Here is a 23,751-nt window from a genome sequence, read left to right as displayed (position 1 = left end):
GAACTTGTTTTTTTGACCCAGAATATAATAAGTGGAGCCTCAGGGGTGGAAACATAATAAAACCATACACTCCCCATCCCTCACTTCTCCTGGGCTCCCTTTAACGCAAGAATCATAAGTGTGCGCCCTACGTGACTGCTGAGACCAAATCAAAGGTCTAAATGTTACCCCAGGGGCACATTAGGTCAGCCAGGAGGCCAGAAAAGACCACTAGAGGACCCAGAAGGAGCCCCTGACACTGCAAAGGAGTTCAGGAGAGATCAGAGAAGATGAGTATAAGTGTTTCTCTACTTCCAGTGATCCTCCACGTACTATACCAGCAATTCCCAACAGGGGTGCCTAGGAAACCCACCAGGGTCCACGATACTCAGGTTAGGAAGATGACCACATGCTTGCATGCAACATTTTCAGCATCTATAGGACGTTTTTGGCTTTTAGCAAAAGTAAGGGAAACACTATTACATTGTTGAGTCTGAAAAATTTGGGGTTTTGATAGAGTTCAAAACTTTTACAAATCTGGGTCAAATCTGGTTCAGTTGCAACGTTTAGCCAACAGCTACATATTAGCGGAAGCATAATCCCTGTATTTAATATTGGATTACTACAAAATGGTGTCCAGAACATGCAGAACATTTTTGGTTACTTTTCACATTCATTTCTTGGCTTAATGGTCCTTTAAAACCACCCACAGCACATCATAGGCTCTTGTTGCGATTTCCCACAAGGATCTTTTTTCACAAATCCATAGGATTTGAAAAACCCATTGAATTTTGCCACCAACAACTAGCAGAATCGTGAGTGCAGCTCTGGAGCATTGCATATACTCAGGGGCGAACCTGCCCCTTTCGCCGCCCGAGGCGAATTACAGAAAGCCGCCCCCCCTGCCGGGAGGAGGGTTCAGAGTGGAGGGGGCGTGGCAGAGTGGAGGGGGCGTGGCAGAGTGGAGGGGGCGTGACAGAGTGGAGGGGGCGTGACAGAGTGGGGGGGGGCGTGGCAGAGTGGAGGGGGCGGGGCAAAGTGCAGGGGGCAGGGCAAAGTGCAGGGGGAAGGGCTTAGCGCCGTTCGCCGGCAGAGAGCAGGCACGATGACGACCTGCTCTCTGCCTGAGCGTGAGAGGAGGCTGCTGGAGCAGCGCTGCTCCAGTGGCCTCCCCAAACCACCGCTCGGTGATAATCCAGTCCAGGACAAGCTGTCTTAGGTAACCAAAAATGCCACCCTCCCTGAGGCCCTGGCATAGCGCCGCCTGAAGCGGTCGCTTCAGGTCACCTCATGGGAGGTGCGGCGCTGCATATACTATACCTCAAGGTCAGTAGAAGCGTAGAAGCAAAGTAAGACAATGTATTTCTAAAGTTACTCAATGTCTTCTGCAGATTAAGGCCACGTATAATCTATATAATGGAGCTCTTAGGAGATATATGGCTTGACCCTTACATTTTTCTCTAAATTTTCTTTTCCTTTTAAGTATTACTTAGGAAGCATTAGCTTTTCCTAATCACTTTTTAGATGAGCTGGCCCTTTCCTTCGTGTATTTTAAGTGCTTTTTTTTCTCTTTCTGGTGTATTTTTTATGGTCAATTGTATCTTTTTCCCATCAAATTAAATAGAAAATTTACGTCATTGTGTAAAAAGTTTCGGGTATCTTCGGTGATGTTCCCGACAGTCATGAGCGTTTTCATTAAAAATTTCTTCTGATCGTAATAATTACTCTAATTATAATTACTCAGAATATATTTTAGATTGTTCTCCAGGACTCTTAAGCTTTCAATACACACTACATCAGCGTCTGCAGAATCTGCCAACCATCTAATGAGATGTCTTTCCTCCAATGGAAGATGTCAGAGGAAAGAAGGAACAGACCGTTGGATTTCAACATGCCAATCCTATTATTAATAGGGAAGATAAGGCATCTCTGGTGGACACAGACAGCTAAGGACTAGGAAAGAGTGAACTGGTTTTTCATGAGCTGGGTGCTTTATGAATGTTCCAAAAATTTCTGGTTCAGCCAAACCCAAAATCTTTTCAGACCCCAGTGTTTAATAAGCAAAGCTCCAGGAGAGGTACACTATGTGATCAAAAGTATCCAGACGCCCCACAAAACATACGTTTTTCATATTCAGTGCATTGTGTTGCCACCTACTGCCAGGTACTCCATATCAGCGACCTCAGTAGACATTAGACATCGTGAGAGAGCAGAATGGGGCGCTCCGCGGAACTAACGGACTTCGAACGTGGTTAGGTGACGAATCACGGTGCACAATGTGGCGATCCGGTGGCATGGTGTGGGTATGGTGAATGCCCGGTGAACGCCATCTGCCAGCGTGTGTAGTGCAAATAGTAAAATTTGGGAGGCGGAGCTGTTATGGTGTGGTGGTGTTTTTCATGGAGGGGGCTTGCACCCCTTGTTGTTTTATGTGGCACTATCACAGCACAGGCCTACATTGATGTATTAAACACCTTCTTGCTTCCCACTGTTGAAGAGCAACTCTGGGATGGCGATTGCATCTTTCAACACGATCGAGCACCTGTTCATACTGCCCGGCCTGTGGCGGAGTGGTTACATGACAATAACATCTCTAATGGACTGGCCTGCACAGAGTCCTGACTTGAATCCTATAGAACACCTTTGGGATGTTTTGGAATGCCGACTTCGTGCCAGGGCTCGCCGACCTACATCGATACCTCTCCTCAGTGCAGCACTCCGTGAATAATGGGCTGCCATTCCCCAAGAAACCTTGCAGCCCCTGATTGAATGTATGCCTATGAGAACAGAAGCTGTCATCAAGGCTAAGGGTGGGCCAACACCATATTGAATTCCAGCATTACCGATGGGGGGCGCCACGAACTTGTAAGTCATTTTCAGCCAGATGTCTGGATACTTTTGATCACATAGTGTAAGTAAACATGAGAGTCTTAGTCACCTCTCCTGTCTAAACTAGAGCTGGGCAAATCAGCTCATACTCCCCTTCTGTTACTCGTCTTGGGCTTTCTCGTGAAGTCCAGTACTCTTCTATTATGTCATCAGCCCGAGTTCAGCATTGAGACCTGTGATTGGGCCGCATCAGTGACCTGGGCATGCCAAACATTTTGGTGTCATGATGCTTGGCATGCTCATGTGACCACTGGTGGCCCAATCATATGCCTCAGCTGTGACCCTTGGGCCGATGTTGTCACAAAAGAATTCCGAATGTTACAAGGAAATGGACCGATGCCACAAAGAGGTCCAAGAGAGGTAATAAGAGGAGTATGATTTTTTTTTTTTTTTTTTTTTTTTACACCTTCGCTGGGCCTCCATCTTTACTCTGGTGTATTATACTTTGACATAACTTCAGCTGTAGTATTAGATAGATTCTTACGTTCAAAGAGTGTTTTTCTCTATGTTTTAAGCCAAGTTAAAGAGGACCCTAGCTGCCAAACCCAAAACGAATCTTGAGTTTCACCCATCTCAAGTCTAAATGTTATTAAGTTGGTACACCCCACGTGACTACTGAGGCCCAATCACAGGCCTCGGCAGTTCTCTAGGGCCACTGATTGCATTGTGGAGGTTTAAAGAGGCCTGAAGAATATGCTTAGAGACTGCCAGATGCTATGACTGAGCCCAATATGATGCCAAACATATGAGAATGGAAGATTATTTTATTAGGCCCCATGAATATGGGACAATCTGGACCATAAACACAGAGACTGCTCAGACTGCTACGAGTTTGTGCCTCCTCCTACTTTATGATGCAAGGAGTCCCTTCCCCTGACTAGGTTTGGACTGGGCAATCCATCTGATGTATGGACCACGTTTTCCAGTCCAGGTTGCCCAGTGTGCATGGGGCTTCACAAGTCCCTAAACTTAAAGGTGTTGATCAGGATCTGAGGATGACCTTTCCATTAATACCAGATTGATTGGGTTTCAACACCAAGACCCAACCCTGCTCAGTTATTTTGGCCACCAGAAGCCAGAAACAGACCTGCTACTATACATATGAATGGAGCAGAGCTGAATTTCCAGGCACCTCCGCTACAGTGTAGAGAGCTCTGTACACTGTATACAGCTTCCAGTCCATGAAGTGTAGTGAGCTCTGAACACTGTATACAGATTCTAGTCGATACAGCGTAGAGAGCTCTGTATACAGCTTCCAGTCTATACAGTGTAGTGAGCTCTGTACAATGTATACAGATTCTAGTCCATACAGAGTAGAGAGCTCTGATTACAGCTTTCAGTCCATACAGTGTAGTGAGCTCTGTACACTGTATACAGCTTCCAGCCCTGATCCCATTCACTTGGGCTGCATCAGACTGTATACCTAATATATGGATAAGGACCCCAAACAATCTGATGCTGACAACCTGCGGATAGGTGACCAGTATCGATTACCTTCAGGTCTTGTTCAAACCCCTCAATACATACTGTATAATATAATGAACTTAATACAGGTAAACCTCAACGGAAGCTCCCTATAGCCACATCCAAATGCTGCAATAAATTCTGCTCCATCAGCACACGGCTTAGTCTCAGTACGTCATGGTGTTCACAGACAAGCTCCAGTGAACCAGATGAAAACTATGTAAATTAGCCATGTGTGCCATCCAACCGGACACCTTAATAGTCTGAAAAATACTACGTAGATTGCTGTAAAGTCCAATAATATGAATATTCTGCTTCTTAAAGAAAAATTACTGTGCATCAAGTAGGTGGCCTGGCATGCTGCCATTAGCAAGGAAGCACAAGGGCTATCCGGCTGAGCCTTGTAGTTCCACAACAGCTGCTGAGCCATGGATAGGGAACGATGTGACGTAGACACTGCACAATACTATGCCTTGTGCATATCCAATGTATAGATTCCTAATGTAAGCTCAGAATCAATTTGGTTCCTCCTAAAGTAGACAGCAATAATCACATGGATATAGTCTCCGGCTTTGGTCACAGCCCCCTGTGATGATTGGCTGACGTCTGTGCTCTATGTGACTGCAGCAGCTTGGAATTCTCTGCACACGTCTTCACCATCTCACCGTCGCCCGTGCCCGTCCTTTCCAAACGCATAAAAGGCAACATTAACTTAATCCAAACAGCCGACGCACAACAAGCCTCTAACACATTGCATTGTATTACGCCTTATTGCCAATTATTACACTTAAAACCACAATTGTTAGTATTAAAATTCCTATCGGCATCATAAAACGCGACACTACAATAATAAGAGAATCATCTCGCCTTGGAATTTTTGCTTATTATTAACTTAAATGTTCTCCTAATACCCCCGGCGGGATAACTTTCTGCAGAAAGATAGTAAAAGACTGCAATGAACCCCATCCACACAGTCAGCTCAGAAGCAAATGCTTCCATTACAGAAGATAAATGTGTTTTTTTTTTTTCCCTATCCGCCTCCGATGCACTTATTTATATGCAGATCTATCGAGCCGGAGCATCTTGTCTTCAAAGTGGACCTCAAGTCTTATCCTTCCACCATTTATTAAATGATTCAACATTGCGGTATCCCTGCAACTAATTAGTATGATCAACACAGTGCATGACAGGAACAAAGCAGACAAGCATCTCGGGTGCAGTCCTGCAAGCTACAACCGGCTGATGTTCATCAATCAGTCCTCAACTCCAGCCCGTAAGCTCTCGTCGAGAGGCCAGCCGTAAATCCCTCCGTAGAAAACAAAAAGCCATGCAAAGTAATTCGCGTCTAGCCCTGCCAGCACGCGAGGGGTTAAAGAGGGAAAGTCGCCCCCTTGGTCGAGCTCGATCATTCACTGCCTATTAACTTTTATGCGGTGGAATCGAATGCCAATGGCCAGAGCTCTTCCTTGCCTTGCACACGCACAGTTTCGATTAGATTATTTTACATCCGTCTATAGAAATTTGTATACTTATTAATGGATTTATTCACCGACACGGTTTAAAGTACTCACCATTAGCACGGCAAAGTTACCGAAGTGAGTGCACTGAATGGTGGTGATATTGGCCGTCGAGGTAATTATGTGGCAACCTTCTCCGCTCCAGCCCCCATGTCCATCAAGAAGGTCAAAATCCCAAAAGGCAGCAATAGGGTTTATACCACTTGTAAAGTGTCTCAGGGCTATGGTCAATGGATGACTGAGGTTTCCGAAATTGTAGCCATCTGCAAGATAAGCGTAAAAGAATGCAGGTTTATGGAAGCAGACCATTCATTATAGGCATAGTATCTAGAGGTGGCGTTCGGAAAAGTTTTATGTTAATGACACTTTTAATTGTCGGGGTGCCAACTTTGAGCTCACCCCTGGTTATATTACATATCGACTCTACATCTTATATAACCGTTCGGAGTCCTGTGATGTTTAGCAGGAGCCGGGTCTGCAGTATAATCCAGCGCCAGGCTGAGGATGACTCTTCTCGTACACCTTGTCGAACTGCATGAATGGGCATTAATATGCAAGAAGCAAGGTACTACCATTCATATCCCCTGCAATAACTTTCCTCATTAATGCAGTGTAATAATGACACCATGTCTACGGCGCCCAAACCAAGTTCTATCCGTCTTCCAACCTCGCAACTTGACCACCTATTCCAAATCTACGTCTATGCACTTGTTCCCACCACTCGTCTCACCGTCCCCCCCCATCTGCAAGCCACAGGGTAGAGAGAAAATGAGCAACTTACCTATTTTAGAAAGCACAGCTGGTGTAGCAACCGCCCGACGTTTTCCCTGATCTGCAAGGTAGGACGTGTTCCCAGTGATCGGAAAGAGTTTTCCATTCCGAAAGACGATAAGCTGGAGCTTGCCACTGGAGTTATCAACAGATTGCAACGAAGGAGACTGTGCAAAGGCAGACTGTGGCAAATGAATGGAAGCGATGGCTACAGCGTTCTGTACATCAGAGAGAGGGAGAGCGAGAGAGAGCAGGAGGGAGGAAAAAAAAAAAAAGAAAAAAAATTGAAAATGCAAGTCACAACAGGGCTGCTTTCATTAGATTGTAAACTACAGCACTAAGAATATGTGATCGCTTCCTATTTTTTTCCTGCAGAATGGAAGCAACCATACAAGCGGGAGCTGTAACCATGGAAATAAGACTGGTAGAGTGCATATTAACAGGGAAAGCATTTCCATTGCATGTGCAAGTCTGTATGGTCAAGCTCCCTGCTGCAGAGGTGAGAATGGTTCTTACCATGCCTGCTAGAGGGTCCATCAACACTGCAGATCTGATTTAAAGAGACAACCTCTACCAGGTTTTCTCCTTCACTTAATACAGAATCAGACAACTTATATTAAAGCCCTGCTGCCGAGCAAAGCTTTAAAGGGATGCAGGAATCGTTTTTGGAAAACGGATAAGGCAGTGCGAAGACAGACTCATGATAGGCAACATTGCGCTACAGTCTTCCAGATCGAATGATTTAATAACCAGATCTTGCCCCGAGACAGTGACAAAGTGCAAGCGGCTGAAAGCATGGAACGCTTGATCCTTGGATACTTTGGATTAGCTTGAAGGGGAGGGGGGGGGGGATGTAGAATGGGGGCTGCGAACTTCCCGGGTGCTAAGGAGTTAATCCCTTGTTATTCCCTCATATAAACCGTAGAGGAAGCCAACGTCACCAGAGGTAGACCTTTAGAAACAATTCAAAGCCCAGAATCACAAAGACGCTCATGAATAAGGGAATTAGCGAAAAACATAGGGAGAAGAACATCCCAACCTCCCCGTACTAAGCACTCCACTCATTTTTATTATCCGCTGTGTTCTGCTATTATGTATAATTACCAAGTTTACAGATTCCATTTCAAGGAGATTTCCCTTAGGTGCCAGTGTAGACATTTACATGCATACATGATTATATTACGCTGCTTTTTTACGCCTTTCTGCATTCTCTTTTTCTGGCTTATTGTGTCTACAGTCAGTTTTATATGTCTGCTAAATAATATCTGCTACTTGTTACAGTTATGGGTAAATGTAGATCATCAAAGCGCCGGCGTCTATTACAGCTCCATCGCTGCGTCGGAGACATTGTTGCACGCAGCCTTTAGCAATTTGGCAACTATTGCATTTTATTTTTTTTACTCCTGTTACTTTGGGCATATTTTAACTCCACATTGGTAGAGAAGTATACAATCCTCCTTCTTCAAAGGAGTATACCATAAAAATTATTTTTCGCCAATATATATTTAATCTATACATTGTGGATCTGACCACTGGGACGCCCCCCGGGCCCAATAATGGGGGTGAATGTGCAGAATGAATGTCCCCACTCCATTAATTTCAATGGGAGAAAGAGATCGAAAAGTATAACTCATGGCCATGTTTAGCAGTCCCATTGAATTCAATTGAACGGGGGGAGGGATTCAAAAATTCGGTGTCCGCTACTATACTCTGAATGGGAGTAGAACGCCTCAGGATTGGTGAGGGTGTCCGTGATCAGAAAACCCAAATTTATCCTCTGATCTTTGTGACCCCCACCAGTACTGGTATATACAAGGGGGCAGTAAGGAGTTACAGGTGGAGGTATTCCCTGGAATATTAGATCACAATTCTGTTATTAATCTGCAACCAGTTGCCCCACACCATTAGAGTGGAATCTAAGGCTCCCCCAATGTTTTCACCAGAGCTCACTGCAAAGCAGGATGGACTTGGTTACTCATGATCACAAAACCAAGGAGTATCAGACAACAGGTGCACTAAAGTGAACTAAACAACAAAACCAGTTACCTAATTGGAAGACAAAGGGTGTTATAATCTAAGCTCATGCCAGAGAGTATACAGCAGACAAAAATGAGTATTGGAGCAGAGTCTTAGTCCAAGCCAAAAGGCAATATCAAGAAGTCAAATGCCAACCCCAAGTCAGAAGCCAAAGGGGGGAAAAAGCTAAGAGATCATCAGGAAAAGTCATCTTGGCAGAGCAGACCCCTACTTGCACTAGACAATCACAGGCAAAGACTGAAGTTCTGTAGGTTGTAAATGCCCCATCTATACTTAATTGAATGACGAGGCCGATCTCTGACTGGGTCGGTTCCTTAACATTCTGAAAGGCTTTGCAGACCCAGGTAGAGTGTTTGTCTGGTAGTTCCAGAATCCCTTAGGTGGACTGCAGACAGGAGCCAGTATACTGAGATACCTAACAAGGGCATCACACAGTGGTCCCCCTTGCAGATGAAATAATCAAAGTCCTGGTAGTCAGTGATGGTGCAGCAGGAGGGCTGGAGTGGATATGAGGAAGGGGTTACCACTGAGCCAGGAAGTTAGAACTTTGCTTCATTATTCGGAGTCCCCAGTGGCAGCAAAACAGCATTCCCATTTAGCACCTAGCTGAACTTCAGTAAGGGAAAGCTGAGGAAAATCACTGCAGTACTGATCCCCCTCTGCTTCCTCTTCTTGATGGCATTGTCATGCCACTAAGCCCAGCCCTTCCCAGACCCCCTTACAATCTTCCTGAGTATGCCAGTGTCCATCATTCATTAGTGTATCCCTGCATGGTGCCCCCTACTTTGCAAGATCACAACACATCTTCATGCAGTGCCCACACCAAATATTGATGGGATTTACATTTTTTATCTTATTTAAATTTTTGGATCCGCATTTACTAGCACCTATGAGGTGCAACAGAACTGGTTTCTTTCTAATTGCTGAAGACAATGCACATTCTTTATATTGTTTTCCGTACACCAGGGATTTTGTAGGTGTGTAAGTGGGCTTCAAATTCTTTGTTGTTTTGCTATAATTTTTTATGCAGTCATGGTGCATATCATGCAGTCTAGAGATAAGGAAGGAACAATAAAGTTTATATGTAAAATCAGAAATTATCAAAGTACACTCACTGGCCACTTTATTAGGTACACCATGCTAGTAACGGGTTGGACCCCCTTTTGCCTTCAGAACTGCCTTCGTGGCATAGATTCAACAAGGTGCTGGAAGCATTCCTCAGAGATTTTGCTCCATATTGACATGATGGCATCACACAGTTGCCGCAGATTTGTCGGCTGCACATCCATGATGCGAATCTCCCGTTCCACCACATCCCAAAGATGCTCTATTGGATTGAGATCTGGTGACTGTGGAGGCCATTGGAGTACAGTGAACTCATTGTCATGTTCAAGAAACCAGTCTGAGATGATTCCAGCTTTATGACATGGCATTGCATTATCCTGCTGAAAGTAGCCATCAGATGTTGGGTACATTGTGGTCATAAAGGGATGGACATGGTCAGCAACAATACTCAGGTAGGCTTTGGCGTTGCAACGATGCTCAATTGGTACCAAGGGGCCCAAAGAGTGCCAAGAAAATATTCCCCACACCATGACACCACCACCACCAGACTGAACCGTTGATACAAGGCAGGATGGATCCATGCTTTCATGTTGTTGACGCCAAATTCTGACCCTACCATCCGAATGTCGCAGCAGAAATCGAGACTCATCAGACCAGGCAACGTTTTTCCAATCTTCAATTGTCCAATTTCGATGAGCTTGTGCAAATTGTAGCCTCAGTTTCCTGTTCTTAGCTGAAAGGAGTGGCACCCGGTGTGGTCTTCTGCTGCTGTAGCCCATCTGCCTCAAAGTTCGACGTACTGTGCGGCGTTCAGAGATGCTCTTCTGGCTACCTTGGTTGTAACGGGTGGCTATTTGAGTCACTGTTGCCTTTCTATCAGCTCGAACCAGTCTGGCCATTCTCCTCTGACCTCTGGCATCAACAACGCATTTCTGCCCACAGAACTGCCGCTCACTGGATGTTTTTTCTTTTTCGGACCATTCTCCGTAAACCCTAGAGATGGTTGTGCGTGAAAATCCCAGTAGATCAGCAGTTTCTGAAATACTCAGACCAGCCCTTCTGGCACCAACAAGCTTGCCACGTTCAAAGGCACTCAAATCACCTTTCTTCCCCATACTGATGCTCGGTTTGAACTGCAGGAGATTGTCTTGACCATGTCTACATGTCTAAATGCACTGAGTTGCCGCCATGTGATTGGCTGATTAGAAATTAAGTGTTAACGAGCAGTTGGACAGGTGTACCTAATAAAGTGGCCGGTGAGTGTATATGTAAGGCCGCAGTATTATCTCTATACACAAAAAATGCAGCAACATCTGAAGGACGCCAAGATATATGCAAATACATTGTATAGGAACATTTAACTGCATTACTGCTATAGTTAATACTATATATATATATATATATATATATATATATATATATATATATATATATATATATATATATATATATTGTATCCATAACCCCCACATGCATGAGGCAAAAAGGCAGCACTTCCACAGTCAAATAAATCACACAAACACACCCTGTTCCTGCAACACAACCAAACAAGAGCAGCAACAAGGTTTTTTTTTATCACACTATGCCATCAAATCAATTATTATTAGAATACAGTATATATGTATCCTACTTGCACTGTGTTCACCTTGTAAACCTAAAACCAGAACCAAGATCAATATATGTCTGTAAAGGATTCCCATCTGAGATAATCCTTTTAGGGTCAGGTGGGCTCTCGCAGTTTTATGAAGTATTGGGCCAAGACCACCTCACATATAGCAGTAATGAAGGCTAAACACCATACACTTAATGTTGGCATTAGGGTTGAGCCGATCTTGACTTTTCAGGATCGATTTTAAAATCCGATTTCCGATCATTTTTCATTCGAACCCGATCTCGATCCCAATTCCGATCCCAGTGCAAGTCAATGGGATTTTTTTTTGTTAATCGGAGATCGGATTTTAAAAGCAATCCTACTCCCTGGTGTCCACTTACCTCCAGAGATGGCTGGTCCTGTGCCCCGTGCCTTCAGTCTTCGCCTCGCTGCCGCTCCACGCTGCAGTCTTCTTGCCTCGCTGCCCCCTGCCTCCCAGGTTAGGAGAGTATGGGTGGGTTAGGAGAGTGTGGGCGGGTACTGGGAGGGGAGACGTCATGTCTCCCCGCCCTGTACCCGCCAACACTCTAAGCCACAAGCCCCGCCTACCTAGCGCTTTAAACACTAACCTGGGAGGTGGGGCAGTGAGGAAAGAAGAAGGAGGGCACCGGAGCAGCCATCTCTAGAGGTAAGTAGCTGCTAGAGATTTAGTTTAGCCTTCCATTCGAATGAATGGAGGCAGCCGGCGCGCAGGGGGTTAAGGCTGTGTGTCTGCTGCTTCCATTCATTCCTATGGAACTGCAGCGGAGCCTTCACACTGAATATACAGCCTATACTCAGTGTGAAGGCTAAGCAAAGCATTGTGGGAAAAATCACCGATCTCGATCCCACATAAAAAGATCGTGTTCGGAATTCCGATGGCGATCGTGAAATTTTTTCGATCGCCGATCGGAATCCGATCTTTTCCGAACACGATAGTTCAACCCTAGTTGGCATGTATTGGAGGGCCGCTACATTTTTGTGTTTGCTTGTATTGCAGCATAGTTATACCTATTTTTCTATGGAGGAGAGGTTTGACTTTTTGGCTATTGGCTATCTACATATACATCTGCCCAAATATTATTAATAGTTCCTCGTCCTTGAGAAAGAAACGCTAGCCTCTTCTAGATTAACTCCTGATTTTTCCCGTAACCTAGTTGCATGATCTGGGGTTACAGCCAATCCACAATAGCTCAGCAACTTTTCATTTTTCATCAAGAAGGATTTATTCGATGTATTACCGCGTCACAGGCCGTGCGAGTCAAGCTGCAATACCAATATGTGCGGTGCTTGATATGTACTCAAGAGGCTGCAGCACTACGCAAACACCGCAGCTTCTTCAAACAGCTTGTAGTTCGGGGGGTCTCTGGTGTCCTACCCCTATTTTCTATTGTAGGTCCTCAATTAATAAATCCCTTTAAGGTAATATACAGTACAGTACTATTCCTTCTGGAACAGGGGTCAGAACTAAACATGTTCCTTGCCTTTGAATCAGGATCAGGACCATGGACAGCGGTGTATGGACAACATTAGTTCTCAGTTTACCAGGCTGCTTGTCTACACTCTCTACATCTCCTTAAATTTCCTAATATTGTCTGAGGGTAAGGATACATATTCAAGTTTTTAATGAACTTTTTAGAGTCAAAATTAAGGAGTGGATTGTAAATAACAATAGAAGTGACATTTATTTTGCTCTCACCCTCATCCCAAATTTAAAGGTAGTGTTCAAATCTATGATATTGATTCTTGTAGCCTCTTCTCTGCTTACCTAACAGTGCCGTATATGGCTTTTCAGGAGGGTAGTCTCAGAGATTTCCACCTAACCAGTGACTGCCTACTAGAAAAAAAATTCTAACTGCACAGGAATCAGTGAGACGACCTTGACAGAAGGGTGCAAAGACTTGGAGTTGGTGAAGTGGTGATTGGTCTTCTTTAGAGGGCTGTACAGGAATTGTATACACCTCGGTGGAGGCCACTGCCCACTTCCAGGGTGTCCTGTTTTGTCCTGTGTCCACGCTGCCACATATCCTGCACTCTGACCACTCAGTGGTGGTTAAAGTAGGCCCAGTGAAAACACTCATATACATCACTGGTTCTTTACCAGCGACCACTAAGGCTACTGACTGGTCTCAGTAGTCATGTGGCATGCAGGGCTTCCAGTGTCAAGTATACGGTACGAGACCAAATGGACACCGGTGGCAGACAATGGAGCTCTGGGGATAGGAGAGTTTAATTCCTGGACAATCTCTTTAAATTAGGTCCAGTAAAGCCACAACCAATTCTCACTAGTCTGTGCCTCCTTGTCAATCGAGGCACAATAAATGTGGTGTACAGTATTCACTCGTGGTTTTATGAAAATTAAGCCATAATTTTTAATATATACAGTATATATTCTACACAATTTACATGTTTTACATGTTAAACTTATAAGTCATTAATTCCTATTCCACCAAAACTACCAGAGTAGAAGGCATCTGGGTAAAGCTTCCACCTTAAAGCACATGTCATCTAAAGAGATCCAACCATAGCAAGTACACAAATAATTTACAATAATTTCTCTAGCACACAAACCTAGGTATCTTCTCTAAAATCTAGCTGTGGTGTATATGATCAGGATTTTATTAACTTCTGCAGATTATTCTTCCCAGACAGTATTTTCCGGTTTACACACATATTTTCAGTCCGCCCACACAGTATCCATGTGCCAATCTGGCCTATCAATGTGATGGTGCAGAGAGGTGTATAATTTGGGTAAGTTCTAGGCTTCCTCCCACAGGCAAATGTTTGCAAACTGAATCTGTAACAACACTGAAGATATCACTTTTGTTTGCAGAAGAGAATCGGTGATGCAGGAAAATACTGAATTTTCAGAGCTGATACTTTAGAAATGTCACTCCAAACCAGGGAATCTTGTGCTATTAAACTGTTTTTACCGAACAGTCGATATATATTAGTAATAATTTTAGTAGTCATAATAGAGGAAGAGAATAGAAGTCTCTCACAGACAAATCTCTTACCACATACCCCATAGACATTGCATTGTATGTGCACAGAAACGTCCACCAGGGACTGTCCCAAATCGGAGTACATGTAATACACAGACAATGCCACAAAATGCTCGTATAACAAGTCACATACTGAAAGGAGCCAAAGCATCTAAAAAATGGGAGAACATCCCCTCCCGCTACCAAGTAATGGTATATCATCATTTAGCTAAATATTTAGGGTAAAAAATATGCAAATCACACACTCTCCCTAATGTGTATGATTATTCCCTGACCCAGATCTAGAGTCTCTCACTCTGCCAAATCAGTATCCCTGCGCTATGCTGAGGAGGTCCAAAAGACCGAAACAGCGCTGTCCATAGCTGGGAATCTGTTCCTTTTGGATAGAAATACTAATTTGGCAATAAACTCCGCATCATGTTAATAGGCTTATTAACTGAGTCATGCGTGCTGTTAAGGGGGCTGCCCTCTAGAGGGCAGCATACAGAGGTACTGTTCTAATTACATCCTGGAGAATAGATTTGCATATTTCTTTACCCAGAATACCTAGCGGAGCAGGAATGACTTGTAAGTCTCTGTACGCCTATGTAGGCACACACTCTCCCTAATGAGTATGATTATCCTCTGACCCTAAAAATTTAGAGCATAGAAAAGACATCTTCACTGTAAGGGCTGTAAATCTGTGAAATAGCCTACCCAGTAACTAGTCACAGCTTAAAAAAAAAAATAAAATAGTATTGACGCTTATGGAAATGTATTGAATACCCATTTCCTTCAAGTATGCTCTCTCCCATCCCCTGGTGGAGTCTGATGGACATATGGTCTTTTGTCCAACCGTACTATGCAAATAGAAATATACAGACAGATAGATAGATAGATAGATAGATAGATAGATAGATAGATAGATAAGCACAGTAAGAGTTTCACTCTGTATATCCCAGGAACTGACCAATGTCAGAATATTTTTTTAAAAAAACTTCAGGCAATACTCCTCAATGTTTCCAAGAATAAAGAACTGTCTTTTATTCATCTAAGTGAATGGCTATTTCTTTTCTTTCCTTGGAATGATTTTGGAGCACTGCCTGCTATTCTTCTAGATGGATAGACAGATTTTGTTCCCTATATGGGACATAGGAATGAGTTATAGTTATCCATAAGGTTATTTTGGACAACCACATATGTAGAGAACTTGACTTCCATTATCGTTCATTGGACGCTACAATTTCTACAAGCTCCGGCTCTTGGCTGTTTAGATGGATGTGTTTCCAAGTGATTTTACAGTCATCAAAAGCATATGGAAGAACGGAGCCGAAAGATAAATCAGTGTTAAAACAGAACCATTGACATTCACAATGCCATTATTCTCCCTCCAAGGCACACCTTAATTATCCTTATGAGACACTCCAGAACAATCCGCATCCAGTTTATTCTGTATTACAATGCCAGCTTAATACTATTACTATTTCATGAGCACAATGTAAAATAACTACGCACTTGTGTTTCCCAACCTCGACATCAGGAGCTGAGCTGTTGTGACAAAGTAATTGACCTTTCTCATGTCGTAAAGGAGTTTGTTCCAATCTGAGTAATCCCAAGATAAGAATATTAAGCTTGCTCAATTTCATTTGGAAATTAATACATAATGCCATTGTGGCTTCTTACCAACGTGAGAGAAAGTCATTACGTATACAAAAGCAGTGTAAACACCTTCACAATGGCATGTACATGGAAGACTACTCAGCTCCATTCACATGTACAGGTTTCTAATGCTGCAGTTATGGTGCCTGATCTGGTTGTCTATATTCATGTCCTCATCGATGTCTGTTTTTATATACTGTATTGTTAGAAAGCAGAACTCATGGTATGTGCCCCGGTGGTGGAGCCATCAGTGCCATTAGTTTCTGCTCTAATCTCTCTGCACTCCACTGTCAGAAAGGCAAGCCTTACAGCCTAACGTAAGCAATGCCCCCCGACAGTAAAAGGCTATGGAAGAATACTACAGTCCAAAGGGGGGGGGTGTTTCCTTACCATCCAGTGATGATGCTAGACCGGCCGGCCCTTCTGACAGTAGAGAGATATCAGTACCGAAACTAGCAGCACTGATATGTCCAACACCAGGACGCATATCTGGAAAGTCAACAGTTCGCTGAATTCAGCGCAGTTGGCTAATGGCATATAATACCACATACTATGAGGACATGAAGGGTCCTCTTTAAGAATGGCACCATTCTTAATAAATTCCTCCTGTTTTGTTTTTTCAGTAACAGAACAAATTTATTTAGTACTTTTATCAAGCTCCCAGCGGAGACCATATTGGAAGGATACATTTCCTTCATGAATACATGTATCCTCGCTTACCTTTCCATGTATTTCGTGATAACTACTGTAATTGCGCACAACACAAATTGAATACAACTGTGTGATATGCTGGCAAAACCATCGACAGGCTGCAATTTCCATTACATCCACTGGGTGACTACACATATATGAAGAGTATTATGAAATTATATTTTTTTCAAAGCTAGTCATCTTGTGCCATAAATCGTAAAGAGGAACTTTCATGTCCTCGGGCACATGCGGTTTTATATACCGCTAGAAAGCTGACAGCTTTCCTGTTGTGCGTCCCGGGAGAAGAGATATTGTTGCATTTACCGATGGTTCTTCACTGTCAGAAGGGTATTCCTGACAGTCTAGCTGGGAACGCACATCAGTACATTAGTGTAGCTGTGTGACATTATGTCGGCCTCCAACAGTACAACAGAACTTTCTAAAGCTAAACTCTAATGATTGAGATGACACTGTTCATTCTGTATCTGTCTATATAGCACAGTCTGACACATGAACTGCATGAAACAAAATCCTACATATCAGCTTAATATGACTGCTCAAGGGGCCGGTGTGACCACCAGAAAATGTATATTCCAACCTGTATATACCTTCTGTCTCTAAACTAAGCAATGGTCATGTGGTGCGTACTGATGTTAAAGAATCATGACACTGGTGCACCCATGTGACCTTAGTGGTCCCCGAAGGCCCATGAATTCACCCGGTAGGCTAAAAAAGGCTGGAAGACAACGAAAGAGGACCAGGAGATTTGAGACAAGGTGAGGCCATCCCAGGGTATAATACTCCTGTTTGGTCTGAAATTTGGTTGAACCAAATCTTGGGAGATTTGTCCATCTCTACTTGGGAGTTAACAGTGGGGTCTAGAGGAAACATACCAACTACTCTGGAACCAGTGGAACCGATCGAAGGATACAAAGAGATTACATTGATGGAGGTGGCGAAAGGTCCCCTTTAAAATAGCTCTGAGCTCCTTGTATACTATGAGAAGATATATATTTAACTCTGTTTTGCACTTTAGCTTTTTGCCCACTTATAAAATTATGCCAAGACTTGAAGATGAGAAAAAAGTATCGAGGGTGACATACTGAAACCAAACCAATTATTATAATAAGTGTGTAATTTTAGACTTTTCTTTGACCTGCTGGCTTGGTATGGCCTTCCATTAACATAGCATTTTGCCTCCACTCAGTAAAATCCAAAGAAAATAGGTCATTATCTAGTGCCAGAACCTTCCACTATTCGCTTAGTCATGAGAATTTTTACATAACTGTAATAAAAAAAAAAAAGAAGAACACAAGGGCAGGTCAGATCGGCGGCTTAATCTATGGATCCAATTATGAGCATTACCAAGAAAACGTAACGGTAGCGGCCATTGTCATCCGACGGCCACAGATCTGCTGATTTAACTGTTTAGTGACCACTCCTCGAAATGAAGTAACCTTTAAGTGTCTGCTATAGTCCTCATGAAAATGCATTTCCTGCATGACTGAGCTCACATGAAGATGGAGTTGGCTGCTCCCCAGATGCAAACCAAAGCATCATCTATAACGGTGAAAGATATGACAGCTATTTATTCTTTGTCTACGTAATAGGATTTCATTGCTTGGGTATATAGAATTAGCATTATTTTTTAAGGGACATAGGCTAATAAAGCACTGCTCCAGGTTCAGTTAAATGCCATGCTTTCTTTGGAAATCTACAAATGTCTTAATTGAAAGAAACCTTTCTTGGGGAAATCATAGAGAGTCCCTTTAAGGTCAGTGAGGTAGCCATTGTGACGACTCATGCACATAACATATTACAGCTCCATGCATGGGCACAGGGGCATAGCTATAGGGAATTCAGGTAGTAATATTCAGACCCTCCTGCTGCAAACCAGTGGAGGAGACTGGAGGATGAGAGTTGTAGTGGCGGATGCTGTGCCACCTGCTAGGGTAAGCACACTCCACATACACAATGTTACTCCAGGGCTGGACACAGTCGAGGGTGGTCCTGCAGCTCTATTGGATGGTGGTAGTAGTAATATTCCCCTGGGGAACGCTCTGAGCCGGCATGGTGGTGTTCAGAAGGGCCCTCATGGTAATGCAGGCATGACTCAGGAGTCCAGATGTGCAGTGAAAACCAGATAACAGAATAACCAGAACATAGAAGACGGAATATACCAACATAACCTGGAGGCACAACAGACAAACACTTAAAGCAGCAGCATTCCAGGATGCTGAACTTGTACTTGAGACACTCTGCCATAATACAGCAATTACAAACTCAGCAAATAGTCCTGTGAGTAAGCAACTATGCTTGTTACTTACTCACAGGACTATTCCTCCTCTTCCTCTCCTCTCCATAGACTACTGTGTAACCTGATGGACCTGTGAGCTTTAGCTTGTAGAGTGAAATGAAGCAGTAAATTGAGCAGTCTAGCAGGCAGAAGAGCACTGATAACGTGAGTCAGAGAAAATGTTTCCAATGGGAGGACCTTGAGATTGGCATATTTTCAAAGCACCTTTCTAATTAATAGAGTTTGTTGCGTTTCTGCATTGGCTATATGACAAAGGCTTTTCTCATTTCTCAGGATGGGATTATGTCTCATCTTGACACTATACAGGGGCATAACTTGAGGGGGTGCAGAAGGTGCAATTGCACCCAGGCCCAGGAGCATTAAGGAGTCCATAACCTAAATAGTTCACAGTGGTCTTATTTACCACTGGGTCCATAAGCCTGGGGGTCCGTAAGTCACCCTCACCACACTAAGGCTAGTTAAACTTCTTTAAATCGCCTTTCTGAATCCCTTTCATACTGATGCGATGTCTGTGCATTGTAAATTGCCCATGTTCTTTGGCTAACTGGAGTGAAGATTTATAACACTTAGCCATCCACTGTCAAAAAGGAGAAAATTAAACATTTTTATGCCAAATGAAGCAACTGGTCATAGTCTAGTCAAGGACGGAAGTTGTAGTACAAAAGAGAAGGAAATTGGCGGGGGGGAGGGGGGCTGGGGTAGTTGGAGTGCCCAAGCTGGACTTTTGCACCAGGGCCCTTAAGCCTCTAGTTACGCCACTGGCACTCCATATACAGCCTATTCATGGAGGCGTAATATGCATGCATGAAGTTTGACAGCTACCACCCCTATTAAGAGTATAGTAGTTTAATATTGGGCAAGGTGCCTCCATTAAAGTCTATGACTTTGTAAAGGATCCACAATATCACTAATGTTCTTTGAGCTCAGTGGAGCCACTACTTCATAAACTTAATTAATTTCCGTTTTTGTCTGAAATCTTGGAATTGCATACCTAAAGCACTTGAAACCTCAACCTGTCTAAACAGGAACTAATTATTTTGATTTACACAAACCTGCTCCACACCACTCCAAATGGAGAAAACAAGCAAATCATACGCCATAAATAATGGCATACGAAAGTGCTATTTTTGTATAAACATCCAATTACTTGGCTATGACAAGTCTAAATTATTTCAATAATTGAGAAATACAACTGAGAAAATCCTGTCCAAACATTGTAAAAAAACCCAAAATCATTGCAATGGGTACGGATTCTAAATGTCCCCAAAATGTCAAATACCTTAAAAGCTATGGACAACCTTAGATTGTTTTTTTTTTCCTTCCTTTTAATTCATGGCATGTATTATGGGTAAAAAAAAAATAATGGGTTTGTATAGAAGATTTTTGGCTGTTTGGCTTCTGAAGCTATCATGTATAACACTACATTGCAAGCTGCACAATGCCGTTGACGTGCAAATTCATCAGACTGGAATAGCCCAAGCCGATTTAAGACCAAATCAATTTTGATCATAAGTCAATTTAGATGCAGGGGCGTAACTTGAGGGTGTGCAGACAGTGCAGTCACACCGGGGTCCATAAGCACTGGCATCAATATTGAGATTGCAGGTTCCATCTGGCCATAAACCAAGGAACCCACAGATTATCCCTAACCACACTAAGGTAGATTAAACTCCTTAGTACCAGTAACCATCACTATCAACAATTCACTCCAGGGGTGAAGTAGGGGGGCCCAGGAGAGAAAGGGGCTGGAGACAGGCCGTGTATGAATGGCATTCTGCTGCTTTGTAGTATATACGCATGCCAGTTGCCAAAGCCAAGTTGTATAAAACTTTAATTGATCTCTTTTAGGCAATAAAAACTTTTAACAGGCTTTATAAAAGGTTTTGGCTTCTGCAGCTGCCCTGTATATACACTACATAGCAAGCTGCAGGAAGACATTCACAAGCATATTATCAGGCATCAGGTTTTTATGTAAACTAGCAACACAAATCATCAGGCATATACTGTATGTAGAATCCCAGAAAAAGTAATGATGGCTGTTAGATTATGTCAGAGAGAAGCTGGAGACCCTGTGTGAACGGCACTCTGCAGCTTGCTATGTAATGTATATACATGCCAGTTGTGTTTTAACAAACATTATTGCAAAAATTATATTTCTCTCAACATATATACTATTAAGTATTTTAAAGGAATTTGTGTTATGTGAGCTGAAGTGTTTTAAGGGAAAATTGGAGCACTTGTCAATAGCATGCTATTAGGTTCTCTTTTCAGTAACCCTTTGGATGTTTAAAGCGGCCATCTTTTTACGTAAATTTTATATTGAACAAAACACTGGAGTCAAACTTCTCCAAGACTTGGTTGGACTTCCACCAGGGTAAAAGTATTATAATGGTTCTCATTGGTGTATTTTTATTTACTGTGCATACATGGATGGGCTCACACAATGATCAAACTGTGTTAAGAACCTCACATTATCTTAGAGTGCATGGCATGCTGTTGCCTCTTTGTGTTTGCGTGCTTTTGCACTGCAGTCACAGCAGATGTTCCAGAGTTCCCTGCCCGTTTATTTTCCTTTGGTAGCAGCTGCTGACAGTGTTTGTTGCATTACTCATAGAATCCATCATCATTCATTCACCAGTGTGTCTAACACAGGCATGGCGGCTAGAGCCACAATCTCAAGGTTGAGACCAAGGGACTGATGTCCACTGCCTGGGTTCCATGGTCAAAGCACAGATCCAATGCCTTCTTTCTTTTCTGCTTCTTTAACTCTCTTGTAATCTGAAGGATTGAACATTTATTCTTAGACTGGTGACTTGAAAATACTTGCCCTGTACAATAGTGGTACTGTAACTCTTGAAGATCTTCCTTGTAGTGATTCTCATAACAGGTTTCATCTTAGCACTTTCAGAATTCTTGCAATTTTCTGTATTAACTGGCATGCATTTCTTGGAGTAATGATGGTAACATTGCATAGTAAGATCATTTGTAAGGTTGAATAACAAGTTTTTCAGTTCAACCTATTATCTGGCAGTGTAGGTTTAAAGAAAGGTAAAAACCTACCGGAGAAGAGCAAATGTTTCTCATTTTATGGAAATAAATCATCCCTAACACCATATCTGGCACTAAAAATAAATCCCTGCATTAAATTCCCATCTCCATTAATCTACTAGTAACTATAACTTGTAATATCCTTACACTCAAGAAGATGTCTAGACGGCTTTCAATTTCAAGAGACTTCTCATGAAAATCTTCTCCGGAGGAGAGTTCCATAGCATTACTACTCTCATAGTAAAGGACCCATTTCTATGTTGGGGTAGAAACTTTCTGTCCTTTCCTTTAGATGTAGGGGATGCCCCATGTTTATAGTTAGATGACGACTTAACTTTTGCATTTACATAGTTAAGCAGTTATGGCCATAGAGTGTTGTCACCATCTGACAAATTTTTTAGGCTACTTTCACACCTGGTTTGAAGACTAAATCATGACAAGTCAGACACCTTACTGATCCCATTATACTCAAAGAGGTCCAGCGGACACCTTTGGCATCTGCTGTTTTAGTGTTCTGGTCTGTCAGAGGTCCAGAACTGGCCGACACACCAGCATAGATGTGAACGTTGCAATATTCTGTGTAGAAATTCAAGTCAAAAGTGGTGGAGAGCTACCGAAAGAAGTCAAGTTCTCCACGTGCCAATTCCTCAGTTCTTCTAAGATCACCACAACTGCCAGGCTAAGGCAGAGAGGTCGATCACAGTGGAGGGAATGGGGTAGGAAATGGAAAGTCTGACTTTTTACCTTCCCTCCCACTGACAAAGGACTACGAGGTACCAATGATGGTTTGGGTGTGGTTGGTGGATGTTGAAGAGTTAACGGACAAAAATATACTTTAAAGATAGACTATTTTGATGGACAAGTTAGAAAAAACTAAAACTAACTATTTTACTAAATATAACATATGAATATATACACTCACCGGCCACTTTATTAAGTACACCTGTCCAACTGCTCGTTAACACTTAATTTCTAATCAGCCAATCACATGGCGGCAACTCAGTGCATTTAGGCATGTAGACATGGTCAAGACAATCTCCTGCAGTTCAAACTGAGCATCAGTATGGGGAAGAAAGGTGATTTGAGTGCCTTTGAACGTGGCATGGTTGTTGGTGCCAGAAGGGCTGGTCTGAGTATTTCAGAAACTTCTGATCTACTGGGATTTTCACGCACAACCATCTCTAGGGTTTACAGAGAATGGTCCGAAAAAGAAAAAACATCCAGTGAGCGGCAGTTCTGTGGGCGGAAATGCGTTGTTGATGCCAGAGGTCAGAGGAGAATGGCCAGACTGGTTCGAGCTGATAGAAAGGCAACAGTGACTCAAATAGCCACCCGTTACAACCAAGGTAGCCAGAAGAGCATCTCTGAACGCACAGTACGTCGAACTTTGAGGCAGATGGGCTACAGCAGCAGAAGACCACACCGGGTGCCACTCCTTTCAGCTAAGAACAGGAAACTGAGGCTACAATTTGCACAAGCTCATCGAAATTGAACAATTGAAGATTGGAAAAACGTTGCCTGGTCTGATGAGTCTCGATTTCTGCTGCGACATTCGGATGGTAGGGTCAGAATTTGGCGTCAACAACATGAAAGCATGGATCCATCCTGCCTTGTATCAACGGTTCAGGCTGGTGGTGGTGGTGTCATGGTGTTGGGAATATTTTCTTGGCACTCTTTGGGCCCCTTGGTACCAATTGAGCA

General features: G+C 43.1%; 1 protein-coding gene across 2 annotated transcripts in view; it reads right to left on the bottom strand.

Annotated features, from left to right (window-relative positions):
* The window catches only part of ADGRA1 (adhesion G protein-coupled receptor A1), a 342,093-nt gene that overhangs the window by 133,698 nt on the left and 184,644 nt on the right, over window positions 1-23,751 (bottom strand). The window contains exons 13-14 of one of the 2 annotated variants that reach the window (XM_075258484.1): window positions 6,631-6,838; window positions 5,904-6,112 (exon numbers count right to left, since the gene is read on the bottom strand). In XM_075258484.1, coding sequence (XP_075114585.1) covers window positions 5,904-6,112; window positions 6,631-6,838 — 417 coding nt within the window. Of the gene's footprint in view, window positions 1-5,903; window positions 6,113-6,630; window positions 6,839-23,751 lie in introns of those variants that run through there. The other variant, XM_075258485.1, reaches the window with a different exon arrangement.

This window comes from Leptodactylus fuscus, chromosome 10 (assembly GCF_031893055.1).
Source record: "Leptodactylus fuscus isolate aLepFus1 chromosome 10, aLepFus1.hap2, whole genome shotgun sequence".
Taxonomy (NCBI): Eukaryota; Metazoa; Chordata; class Amphibia; order Anura; family Leptodactylidae; genus Leptodactylus; species Leptodactylus fuscus.
The sequence above is the reverse complement of the archived record's forward strand: the minus strand, read 5'-3'. Positions and strand labels throughout refer to the sequence as shown.